The sequence below is a fragment of the Pongo abelii genome, chromosome 1, assembly GCF_028885655.2.
Source record: "Pongo abelii isolate AG06213 chromosome 1, NHGRI_mPonAbe1-v2.0_pri, whole genome shotgun sequence".
In the NCBI taxonomy this organism is placed as follows: domain Eukaryota; kingdom Metazoa; phylum Chordata; class Mammalia; order Primates; family Hominidae; genus Pongo; species Pongo abelii.
Window position 1 is genome coordinate 68,994,372 of NC_071985.2, and position 11,203 is coordinate 69,005,574.

The 11,203-nt window shown below is 55.8% G+C and overlaps 1 protein-coding gene across 2 annotated transcripts in view; it reads right to left on the bottom strand.

Annotated features, from left to right (window-relative positions):
• Positions 1 to 10,871, bottom strand: part of KIAA1614 (KIAA1614 ortholog) — a 39,014-nt gene extending 28,143 nt beyond the window's left edge. The window contains exons 1-3 of one of the 2 annotated variants that reach the window (XM_024239634.3): positions 10,432 to 10,871; positions 6,624 to 7,570; positions 5,798 to 5,849 (exon numbers count right to left, since the gene is read on the bottom strand). In XM_024239634.3, the coding sequence (XP_024095402.2) occupies positions 5,798 to 5,849; positions 6,624 to 7,570; positions 10,432 to 10,481 (1,049 nt within the window). In that variant the 5' untranslated portion in view covers positions 10,482 to 10,871. The remainder of the gene's footprint in view (positions 1 to 5,797; positions 5,850 to 6,623; positions 7,571 to 10,431) is intronic. The other variant, XM_024239636.3, reaches the window with a different exon arrangement.
• Between the last annotated feature and the right edge of the window lie 332 nt (positions 10,872 to 11,203).

Sequence of the window (11,203 nt, forward strand, 5' to 3'; positions counted from 1 at the left end):
ACTACGTGCCTCTGCCAGACGTTTCTGAGAGCCTTTTCCCCGCACACACTTGCAGGCACTGGGGCCTGGAGACAAGAACAGCACAGTTCTTGCCCCAAGGAGCTCAGGGAGGAGATACACCAGTGCCAGCTATGGCTGCAGCCGGTGCAGGGCACAGTAAGAGCAAAAGTGGCCAGTTCCATGTGAAATTGCACTGGATCACACCCAGTGGCTGGCTCGCAGGCGAGCTCTGTGCTTCTGTGATCTAATAAATGCGGATTTGGTCCCCTCTCCTGGCGCCTGGCACACAGCTCCTAAACCCTTGGAATCTCAGGAATGAGCAGTGTCTTTTGTATGGTAATGAGATGGCTGGTGGCTGAGGGTCCCCAGATAGCTTCAGGATGTGGGCTGGTCACCAGAAACACCAATCATTTTGAGGGTTGGAACATTAAGCCCCACCTCCTAACCTCTGTCAGGGGAGAGGGGCTGAAGTTTGAGCTGACTCGCAGTGGCCAATGATGTAATCAATCATGCCTAAATAATGAGGCCTCCACAAACACCCAAAGGACTGGCAGGACAGCCTCGGGACAGCTGGGCTTGTGAAGGTTTCTGGGGGTTGGTGCCCCATCTCCCATACCTTGCCCCATGCCTCTCCTCACATGGCTGTTCGTGTCTTTTATAACATTCTTCATAAGAAATGGGTAAATGCAAGTAAAGTGTTTCCTTGCATTCTGTGAGCCATCCTGTAAAATTAAACCCAAGGAAGAAACAGTGGGAACCCCGATTTATAGCTGGTTGGTCCGAAGTGCAGGTCACAACCTGGGACTTGCGATTGGCATCTGAAGTGGGCGCGGTCTTGTGGAACTGAGCCCTCAACCTGTGGGGCCTGATCCTATCTACAGGTAGGCAGCGTCAGAACTGAGTGGCAGCCGGAGAACTGCTTGGCGTGTGGGAAACATCTGCACACGCTCTGGTGGCTCGAGGTGAAGTGCTCTGTGCTGTGTTGAGTGTGTGAAAGTAGGAAAAACATTTTGGTTTTTTCCTATCTCAGTTTCCAAAAATGCTAATTAACATATTAAGCTTTAAAAGCCTGAGATTTTTCTCACAGCTGAGGGCCTGACCACTTGAACCACAGGCCAAGCCCCTGAAATTCTTTAGGGCTGCCTGTCTTTAACTTAGAGTCTAGAAACTGCTTGAGGGGAGGGAGTTTTTACCCCCCAGGAATCCCAGCAGGGGCCTGAAGATCGGGACCCGCCCTCCCCTTCCCCCCTCCCCCGGCCTGTGTGAAGTGTTTTGGTCCACGATCACTCACAGGGGTTTCCTGAAGGGTGTGTACACCAGGGACTGGGCTTGTGGATCCCCACAGGGGCACAACTCCACCACAGGGATGAGGGGAAAATAAACAACCTAGGATGTTCCCTGTGCTTCCCTCATCACTACAGCACACATAAAACAAAACCGAGACCTTCTCTGCTCCCTTCTCCCCGCAGCAACCAGTAACTAAAGCCCCTGCAGACACACTCAGGACCTTGGGCCTCCCAAATCACACACACACAGAAGGTCCTGATTTGCACCAGGGTGTGCCTGGGCCACGCAGAAGCACCGCCTCCATGGAGACGGCCGAGGAGGCCTCCGGCCTCGGGCCGGGGGCCCTGGCGCGGGCTCCTGAGCCTCCGAAGTGGATTTGGTGCGGGGTCTGGAGCCAGCGTTGCCCTGATTGCTGTGCTCCTCACTGTCACACCCTTTCACTTGCGCTGGGTTACTGGGATCCTAAGGCAATCTGTGTTCGCAGTATATCTCTCAGAGGCTCAAGGAAGGGAAGGGGCCAGAGCTGGTAGAGAGACAGCCTGAGCGCAGCCCCCTATTTCAATGTCCTCCCATTTCTCTTATGAGTCCTTCCAGGCACAGATCCCCTTTGCCCTCTGTGAGGCCCAAAGTCTCACCTCATCCTCTCCCCCAAAATCCAAACCCCATTTCCTGAATCATCCTAATAGTGACCTAGGAGAAAAATAAGCGTATCCCATGGAGTCCATCACCTGCCCTTCTTTGCCCACACCTGAGAACAGAGCAGGCTGGGAGGGGAAGGAGACCCCCAGATCCCTAGCCCAAGGGGTGGCCTGTGGGGGCAGGGACAGGGCGGCTTGTGGCAGTGCCGCAGGATGGTGACAGCACAGCCCTTGGGGCCAGCAGCCCTGAGTGTGAAATCTGGCTCCAATACTTGGCAGCTGGAGGATCCTGGGCACGTCACTTAACTCCCCCTCAGAGAGGTCTCTCTGTCAGTGAAACAGGAACAATAAATACTGTCAGGCCTCTGAGCCCAAGCTAAGCCATCGTATCCCCTGTGACCTGCACGTTTACGTCCAGATGGCCTGAAGCAAGTGAAGAATCACAAAAGAAGTGAAAATGGCCGGTTCCTGCCTTACTTGATGACATTACCTTGTGAAATTCCTTCTCCTGGCTCAAAATCTCCCCCACTGAGCACCTTGTGACCTCTGCCCCTGCCTGTAAGAGAAAAACCCCCTTTGATTGTAATTTTCCTCTACCCACCCAAATCCTATAAAACGGCCCCACCCCATCTCCCTTCACTGACTCTCTTTTCGGACTCAGCCCGCCTGCACCCAGGTGAAATAAACAGCCTTGTTGCTCACACAAAGCCTATTTGGTGGTCTCTTCACACGAACGTGCATGAAAAATAAAATTTGTTATTAGGATAAAATGGGAAAGAAGGAACAGCACTTAGCATAGCTCTTGCCACATAATAAGAGCTCAAAAATGGCAGCTGCTGGCATGGGCTTTTGCCTGCCACTGGGAGGCTCCAGTCCTCTGCAACTGAGCCTTCTCTTGCCCCTCATTAGAGGGGGGACAACCCTGAGGTCGGGGGCCGGGGGTCTCCTCTGCATCTGACCCTTAGCCTTTAAGGTCCTGGGTCATTGCCTCCCAGGCTGACTCCTGGTGACTGCCCCACACAAGCCAGGCCAGCCCCAGCCTGCCCCGAGCCTGCCCCCAGCCCACCCCCAGCCCGCCCCAGCCTGCCTGCTGTGTTGAGCTCTGCTGTCACCATCACGTCATGAGCTCCTCGTCCCATTGCCTGCAGAGCAGTAACCATTACGGACACCATCAGATGCATGCTGGGTTAACTTGGTTGTAATGGTTATTTGATTGCAATACTTGACTGAATGTGAAGCAGGACCTCAAACCCTCAGAAGATCCAAGGGGCTCATGACCTTATGAGTGAGGTCTTACGCTTTCCTCCTGCCAGAGCACGTCCTGACTGATGTCCTGGGGCCCCCTTCGGGGTGGCCATCAAATGGTCTGCTACAGCCTCAGCATTCTCTCCCCAAAGCCCTAAGCCCCTTAGAACAGACACTAAGCCCCAGGACCCTGGCTTCGAGTGGCACTCCCGGGGCATAGAGCCGAGGGAAGCATGCCTTACTCCAGAGGTCTCTTGGGGAGTTCATTGATACGAAGTAACATCAATCACTCCATCCTGCTCCGGGGAGAGAGGGAGCCCTGCAGGGTCTTGGGGACCACCTTTAATGTCTGCCCAGGAGACTTGGGGATAGAGCCAGGCAGGGAATCCTATCTGAGGGGCTTCAAGACATGGCCCTACAGCCTGGGCGTCTACTCAGCAGGGACCTCACTGCAGAGCGCCAAGCGAGGCCAGCAAGGTACTCGGAATGACTCCCAAACAATGCGTGTTTCCCCACAACACTCTTTGCCCTGATCGCCAGGCACTCTAAGGGGAAATTTTGTTAACAGTCTTTGAACAGGGTCCTAAAACTCACTAAGAGACCTTCTCTCTCTCTCCACACACACAGGCACACACCATACAGTACACAGGTGCGCACACCCTGCCTGAACTCTGAAATGCAGCCCATGGCTGCTGGGGGCCTGGCAGGTTAAACGATGGCCTAGAAACCCCAGTCCTGAGGATTCTACACAAATACCATCTCCTCATAGCACTAAGGGAAAGTCCTTCCTTCCCCCACGGTTGAGGTCTCCTCCTTGAAAACGAGGGGGCCTTATTCCTTAGTATCCAACGGGCTGTCAGGAGCTTTGGCTTCTCCCTTCAGCAGTGACCACTGAGCAGAATCCCCAGTGGTTGCATCTCCCCACAGGGCCCTTCCCTCATCGAGGGAGGAAGTGTGCAGGGGGTGGGGGCAGCTGCAGGCAGAGGCGGCACCACCTCTGCAGCAGAGGGCATCTGCCCCAGCCCTCTCCTCCAGGGCTCCGCACAGAAAGAGGGAAAAAGACAGAAGGCGACTTGAACAGGGGGCAGACAGGGGAGCAGAGCCGGCTGAGGCCCACGGGCCTTTCTGTAGTCACGCTCCTCAACACTGTGGCAGGGCCAGCTGGGGACCAGAGGAGGGCCTGGAAACAGCAGCCAGGTAGGTGGGGGAAGAGATTCCTGGCGGAAGGGGCGGCAACTGTGATTCCAAATCATAAATAGCAAAGGACGAAGGAGCCAGACATCCCCCTCTCCATCAGGCCCTTAGGCAAGCAGAAGCCCAATCACATGAACCTGGGCTGCCCTCGCTTGGTTAAGGCAGGTGCGGGGGTGGGGGACTACGGTGGACTCAGCGTTTGTGTCTCCCCAAGATTCCTAGGTTGAAACCATATCCCCAGTGTGAGGGTGTTAGGAGGTGGAGCTTTGGGAGGTGAGTATGTCATGGGGCACGGCCCTCATGAATGAGATTAGTGCCCTTCTAAGAGGCCCCAGAGGGCTGCCTTGCCCCTTCCTCCACCTGAGGGCACAGCAAGAAGGCACCATCTATGAATCAACCACCAGCAGCCCTCACCAGACACTGAATCTGCTCGTGCCTTGATCCTGGACCTCACAGCCTCCAGAACTGTGAGCAATAAATTTCTGATAGTAAGCCACCCAGCCTCTATAGGCTTTTTGTTACAGCAGCCCAAACAGACTAAGACAGAGGTCCGTTCACGTTTTCTGGAGGTGGTTCTAACTGAATGGGATTTGTGCAGGAGCCGCCTTACACCGGAGCAGCAACCGTGTCGACCTCTGCCCTCCGCAGAAACCACAAGACCTCACAGAGGCTGACATCACCAGACAGCTGTGGAAACGAGAGCTCCAGGACCTCTCAGCCTTGTGGACCAGGAGCCCGGCAAAGACTGAGGCTGGGTTCAACCTCTGTGCAGGCGCCAGCTGCAGTCAGGCCTGCAGATGGCCCCACTCCCACCTTGAGTGTACTTTTCTCACCCTGCCTGGCTCAGGACACTGACCATGAAAGACAGGCAGCCCCAATTCCCCCGCTACACCTCGGTGGGTCCAGCTTCCCCAAAATATTTGGTGGAGGGGCTGGAGCGAAGGCCGTGGGATAGCATGGTAAGGTTGGAGGTGAAATCTTTGACATGATCCCAGCACAACCTCTTGACTGGGAACGGAATTGGGGTAAGGCTTTGTACATTTTCCCCAATGATTTTCACAACCATGATCTCACCTCGGCCTCACAATGGTCCTGTGAAGTGAACCAGACAGATGCTATTTCCCCAACTTTAAAGATAAAGAGGCCTGGGCAAGGGAAATGGCTCCATGGACATGGAGCAGGTAGTTAGCAATGTGCTTTGTTCCCTGGTGGTTTTGCTCAAGTAGCAGGGAGGCACCAGCCTGGGGGATATGGCGGTGGGGGTTACTGGCAATTTCTGCAGGGTCTCAGGGATGATGATGTCCACTGGTCTGCTGGTGCAGGAGTCTGCCTGCCCTCTCACTTTGGGAGGTCTCTTACTGTCCTGATGCTGAGTAAATAGAGGGACCATGGTGAGGAGGGAGGGAGAGAAAATGTGGGCTCTGAGCTCTTACCTGTTCTGGCCGGAGTCCTGCAAGGCCCAGTCCACATCCCCCACTGGTCGCTCTAGGATCCAGAACAGAAGCAGACATCAGGACAGAGACAGAAACAGTGCTCTCAGCTGCCACTTAGTGAACACTGAGGAGAAGGGTTTCTCCAGAAGCAACTTACTTCCCAGATAAATCCAACACCTTGCCTGAAGATTGGAGGCCGAGCCTGTCACGATGACTGCTCGAGACAGGGAGCACATGCCTGGGCTGTGCTGCGGTGATGCTGAGAGGACCACATGCCTGGGCTCAGGCATGCGGTGATGAATGAGCTTGTGAGATTTTGGAATGAGAAGGCAGGAGGGGAAAGAGGCTGTCCTCTCGGGTTTGGACACTTGTACATCCCATTGGTGCTACCGTCTGAGCTCAGCCCAGCTGCTAGAATGCCCAGCCTCCTTTTAGGAACGGGTTCCTGTCTGCTTGCCCCACCAGAGGGCCCTCACTGAGGGTGAGGGCATGTCACTGGAGGGAGAGGCAAAAAGCCACTCCGGAAAGGAATCCAAGCTGCAAGGAAGACACCATAGTGGCCTCTAACCCCAAGAACACAAGGTGGCCTCCCATTGGTCTGCAGGGTCATGGGGAGCTTCAGCAGACAGGCTGCCTGTGAGGCTGCAAAGAATCTATGTCACAGCCAAGAATAAGAGGCCATCCTGATGATTTTGGTGACAGGCAACTGTCAGGCTCTCCCTCCTTTCCTGCCCTACTCCCTCTGTGGGACCCCCTCATCCCCTTTTCCTCCCTCTGGATTCCCTCCTGCTCCCCCCACCACCTGGACCTACACAGTGAGCTTCACCTGGTCCAGCTGTGTCCCAGGATGGAGTCCAGGCGGGGGTTCCCACCTTGCGGGGGCTCTGCCCAGAAACGTTGAGCATCTCCTGCAGCAACAGGCGGTTTCTCTCCACCCGATCAGACAGGGACAAGACACTGCTCCCAGCGCCCAGAGCCTCCAGGTCTCCAGCTCTCCAGCGCTCACCCAGCAGGGCTGTCCTGGGGACAAAGTCCTCCTCGGAGGTCAGGGATGTGCTATCCAGATCTGCCTCTGTGACCACGCCATCTGGAAAAGGGTAGGACCTTCCTGTCCTTGGGCTGGGAATGTGGATGATTTTGTTACAATGACCAGGACCGCCAGGCCGTCCGGGAGTAACTCCATGGATGGGGCTCTGTTGCAAAGAGCTGGGCCCCAGCAGCGGACCTCTCTCATGGTCAGGAAGTGTCCATTCGGCTTCTGGAGGCCACGGGCTCCCCCTGTTGCAGTACTCACGTCCAGGGGCAGGCGGCCCGGGAAGCCTGGGGCCCCCGTCCCTGGTGGGTTCCTCCTCATTGATGCTGCCGTCCAGCTGCGCATCAGGCAGGTTTTGGGTATGAGAAGCCACCACAGCACCTGGCAGGAAAGACTCCTCTGATGGAGTCCCGGCTCCCCCTGCCTTGCCTCGTCTGCATTGGGGTTTCTTGGGGGATGACCACTCGTGGGAAGCAGGGCAGGGACTCACTCCCTGTTTGGCCACTGTCATCTTCTCCTTCAAAGCCCTCACCTTGGATTCCAGCACAGAGGGGCCTTGGAGCTGTACCCCCCATACCCTGGGAGGCTGGGGGGCCATCGGGCTGGATGTTCTGTTTTCCTGAGGGCAAGGCCAGGGTCTTGGGGGGTGTCCATTATCCAGCTGTGGCTCGGGACCACTCCACTCCACAGCTGAGTTCCCCTCCATGGGGCTGGCTGTTCCACTCCCTGTCTTGGGCCCTCTGGAGGAGAAAACAGACAGAGCTGCTGAGACCCAGCACAGGACTAACCCCCACAACCTCCCAGGGCCCCGAAGTGTCTTGGTGTTGAGTCCTGTCCAGATCAAAGTAACCTGGAGACAGAGCAGGGGATGCTCTCTAGATCAGTGGTCTCCAACCTTTTTGGCACCAGAGGGACTGGTTTCATGAAAGACAGTTTTTCCATGGATCGGGGGCGGGGTGGGGTGGAATGGTTTTGGGATGAAACTGTTCCACTTCACATCATGAGGCATTAGATTCTCATAAGGAGCTTGCACCCTAGCTCCCTCACATGCGCAGTTCACAATAAAATTTGTGCTCCTATGAAAATCTAATGCCACTGGCTGGGCTGACAGAAGGCAGAGCTCAGGTGGTAATGCTCACTTGCTCGCTGCCACTCACCTCCTGCTGTGCGGCCTGGTTCCTAACAGGCCACAGACTGCTATGGTCTGTGGACCGCTATTGGTTCGTGGCCCGGGGGTTGGGGAGCCCTGCTATAGATAACATGAAAGCACTTTTAAAAAAATGCAAGTCATTGAAGAGTGCAAATAAGTTATTGTTGAATTTTTTCTTCCAAGTCTCAGTAGTGTTGTAGTTTTTCTATCCCCATTTTACAGATGGGCAAAATGAAGCTTCAGAGGACAACTAATCCTATGCCAAATGTGGACCAGAGTGAAAACCAGGGTGATTTCCCAATCCCTGGCCTCTTGCTTTGCTGAAGGGTAGTTTCAGTGGAGGATGCCAGCATCTGCTAACAGGCAACATGCTCTTCCCTCTCCAAGGGGAGCCAATGAGGATGATAGACATCAGGAATACACCAAGCAGGATCTGACCTCCAGTAGAAGGTGCTGCATCCAACCTCACCCCTCACCCCTGATGCACAAGCCACAGGACCACAGCATGGGGTTGAGCTCAAAGGGAGACCTTGACCAGTCAGGAACGCCGATCAGGCATCTGCTGTATGCCAGGCGGGACTGCACGTGCTTTCAAACACACTCCCCCCAATAATCCTGTCCCTAACAGAATGGCATTATTGACCAGGAGCGGTGGCTCACACCTGTAATCCCCGCACTTCGGGAGGCTGAGGTGGGTGGATCACTTGAGGTCAGGAGTTCGAGACCAGCCTGGCCAACATGGTGAAACCCCCTCCTCCATTAAAAATACAAAAAATTGGCCAGGCACGGTGGCTCACACCTGTAACCCCAGCACTTTGGGAGTCCGAGGCGGGTGGATCATGAGGTCAGGAGTGCTGCTCACCTGTAGTCCCAGCTACTCAGGAGGCTGAGGCAGGGTAATTGCTTGAACTCGGGAGGCAGAGGTTGCAGTGAGCCAAGATTGCACCACTGCACTCCAGCCTGGGTGACAGAGCAAGACTCTGTCTCAAAAATAAATAAATTAATTAAAATAAAAAATAAAAAAAATACGAAAAATTAGCTGGGCGTGGCGGCAGGCGCCTGTAGTCCCAGCTACTTGGGAGGCAGAGGCAGGAGAATCAGTTGAACCCAGAAGGCGGAGGTTACAGTGAGCCGAGATCCCACCACTGCACTCCAGCCTGGGCGATAGAGCGAGACTCTGTCCCAAAAAAAAAGAAAAGAAAAGAAAGAATGGCTTTATTATATACTTCTACAGATGGAGAAACTGAGGCACAGATTACAATACACAGGTGCTAAGAGGAGGCCCAATTTGGAATCCAGAGCTTCTCATTCCAAGCCCAGGCCTTTTCCAAAACATGTAGTGATCACTTAACCCTACTCCCCTTATTCCATAAATGATAATGTTCCATCCCCAGAGGCTAGGTGGCTTGCCAGCTCTGCACAGATCCTTAGCAGCATGGCTGATGTTTACCCCTTCACAAGGAATGAAGGTGAGCAGGGGTTTGACTCAGGGTGTTGCATGCATATCTACGTGCCACAGCGTTTTAATATTGATTCTACCTTCTGAGAAAAATACAACTTTAATATCATACATCTGGATGTGCCCCACTTGAAGTAAACTTTGTGCATAAAAATCCTTATGTGTATACACTACAAATTAGGAGTTATCCACTTCATAACACTGACCAAGGATTCACCATAAAATTCTCTTAAATGGCAAGTCTCTCTGTAGTCGTTTATTACAATTCAATTTATACACAAGCTTTCAGGAATGCACGTATTTTATAAAGCAAAATACACCTATAATGCGAAATGTCACACCAGTTTTAAGCCAGTAAAGTTTAAGGATTATCTTTAGGAGGACAGAAATAATTTGTTCTATGAGTTAATCTAGAATGCAGCAAGTTTCTCTTTGCATCTCCTTCTTCTCCTCTAAAGTCCAATCCAGAAAACAGGGGATTAGAATGTAATATGAGCAATTTCTGTTAATTTAAAATAACTTTTTGTTTTGGGGGAGGCTGAAGCCATAGGAGGCCGGGCTTGAGCCCAGGAGGTCGAGGTCGCAGTGAGCCATGATCGCACCACTGCACTCCAGCCTGGGCGACAGAGCGAGACCCTGGCTCCAAAAAATTAAAGTAAGAATTGTTGCTGGGTAAACTCTGGAACAGCACGCCAGAGACCTTAAAGAATGAGACCCTCTCACTGGAGTCCCCTGGGCACGGGCTTTCGGGAAGATCGGTCAGCTCGGAGCTGCCTGGTTCTATGGCCCAAGCACTGTGATGTATTTCCCCTAACTCAGAGGGGCCAAACGAAGATGGACGTGAAGGGCGGGCCTCCCCACGACCCTTCCAGCTCCGAGCCCGTGGGAGGCCCGCTTCCCAGTGGCCGGGGCGACCTGGGCTCCCCGCTCCGCCGCCCCGCTGGTCCGCCACCCCCGCCCGGCCGGCCCGGCGCTGCCTCCTCTATACTCACTGGGGGCTGCCGCCCGCGGGTTTGGCCGCCGCCGCCTCTGTCCCCTCCATCCCTCGGAGAGGCCAGGCCCTCTCCAGCCCCTTCTCCCTCCCAGGCCCGCTGCTGGGTTCGGGGAGGGACTTCCAGCCCCGAATCCGGGGCCGGAGGGAGTGCGGCCCGCAGGCCTCGCCCCTCGGGGCGCGGCCGACCGGGGGTCCGGGACGGCGCCGAGGCCGGGCCAGCTCCCGGCTCTGCGGGCAGCCCCCGGGCCCCGGGTGGGTCCGGCCGGCGCAACGCCCCACGGGCCGCACTCCCTCCTGGAGAGAGGACGGGAAGCGGGGTCGGGCAGGGAGGGCGCTGGCAGGGAAGGAAGTGGCATCAGCTGTCCGTTCACGGCTTTGCCGTGGAGGGGAAGAGCGGCCAAGCCCGCGCCTTCCTGGCCTGCGCGGGGCAGAGGGAGCCGAGCGCGGAGAGGTGGGGCAGCGGGAGGGGCTGGAGGAGCCGGGCCTCGGCCTCCCACCCCGCCCGGAGCCCCGCGGGGCCGCCTCTCCTGAGCCGCGGCCCAGGGAGCGAGTGCTCCCGGCCGTCAGAGGCGCGGGATGGAAGTCCAGGGCGGCCCCGAGCTTGGGGACGACGGGGCGGCCGCCAGCCTCGCAGGGCGGTGGCCCCTTCCCCGCGGGAAAGCGGGCGCGAGAGCGGAGGCGCGCGGGGCGCACGGAGGCCGGGGAGCGCGGGCAGGAGCTGGGGGCGCACCACGTTCTCGCCGGGCTCCGCGCGCCGCTGGTAATCCTAC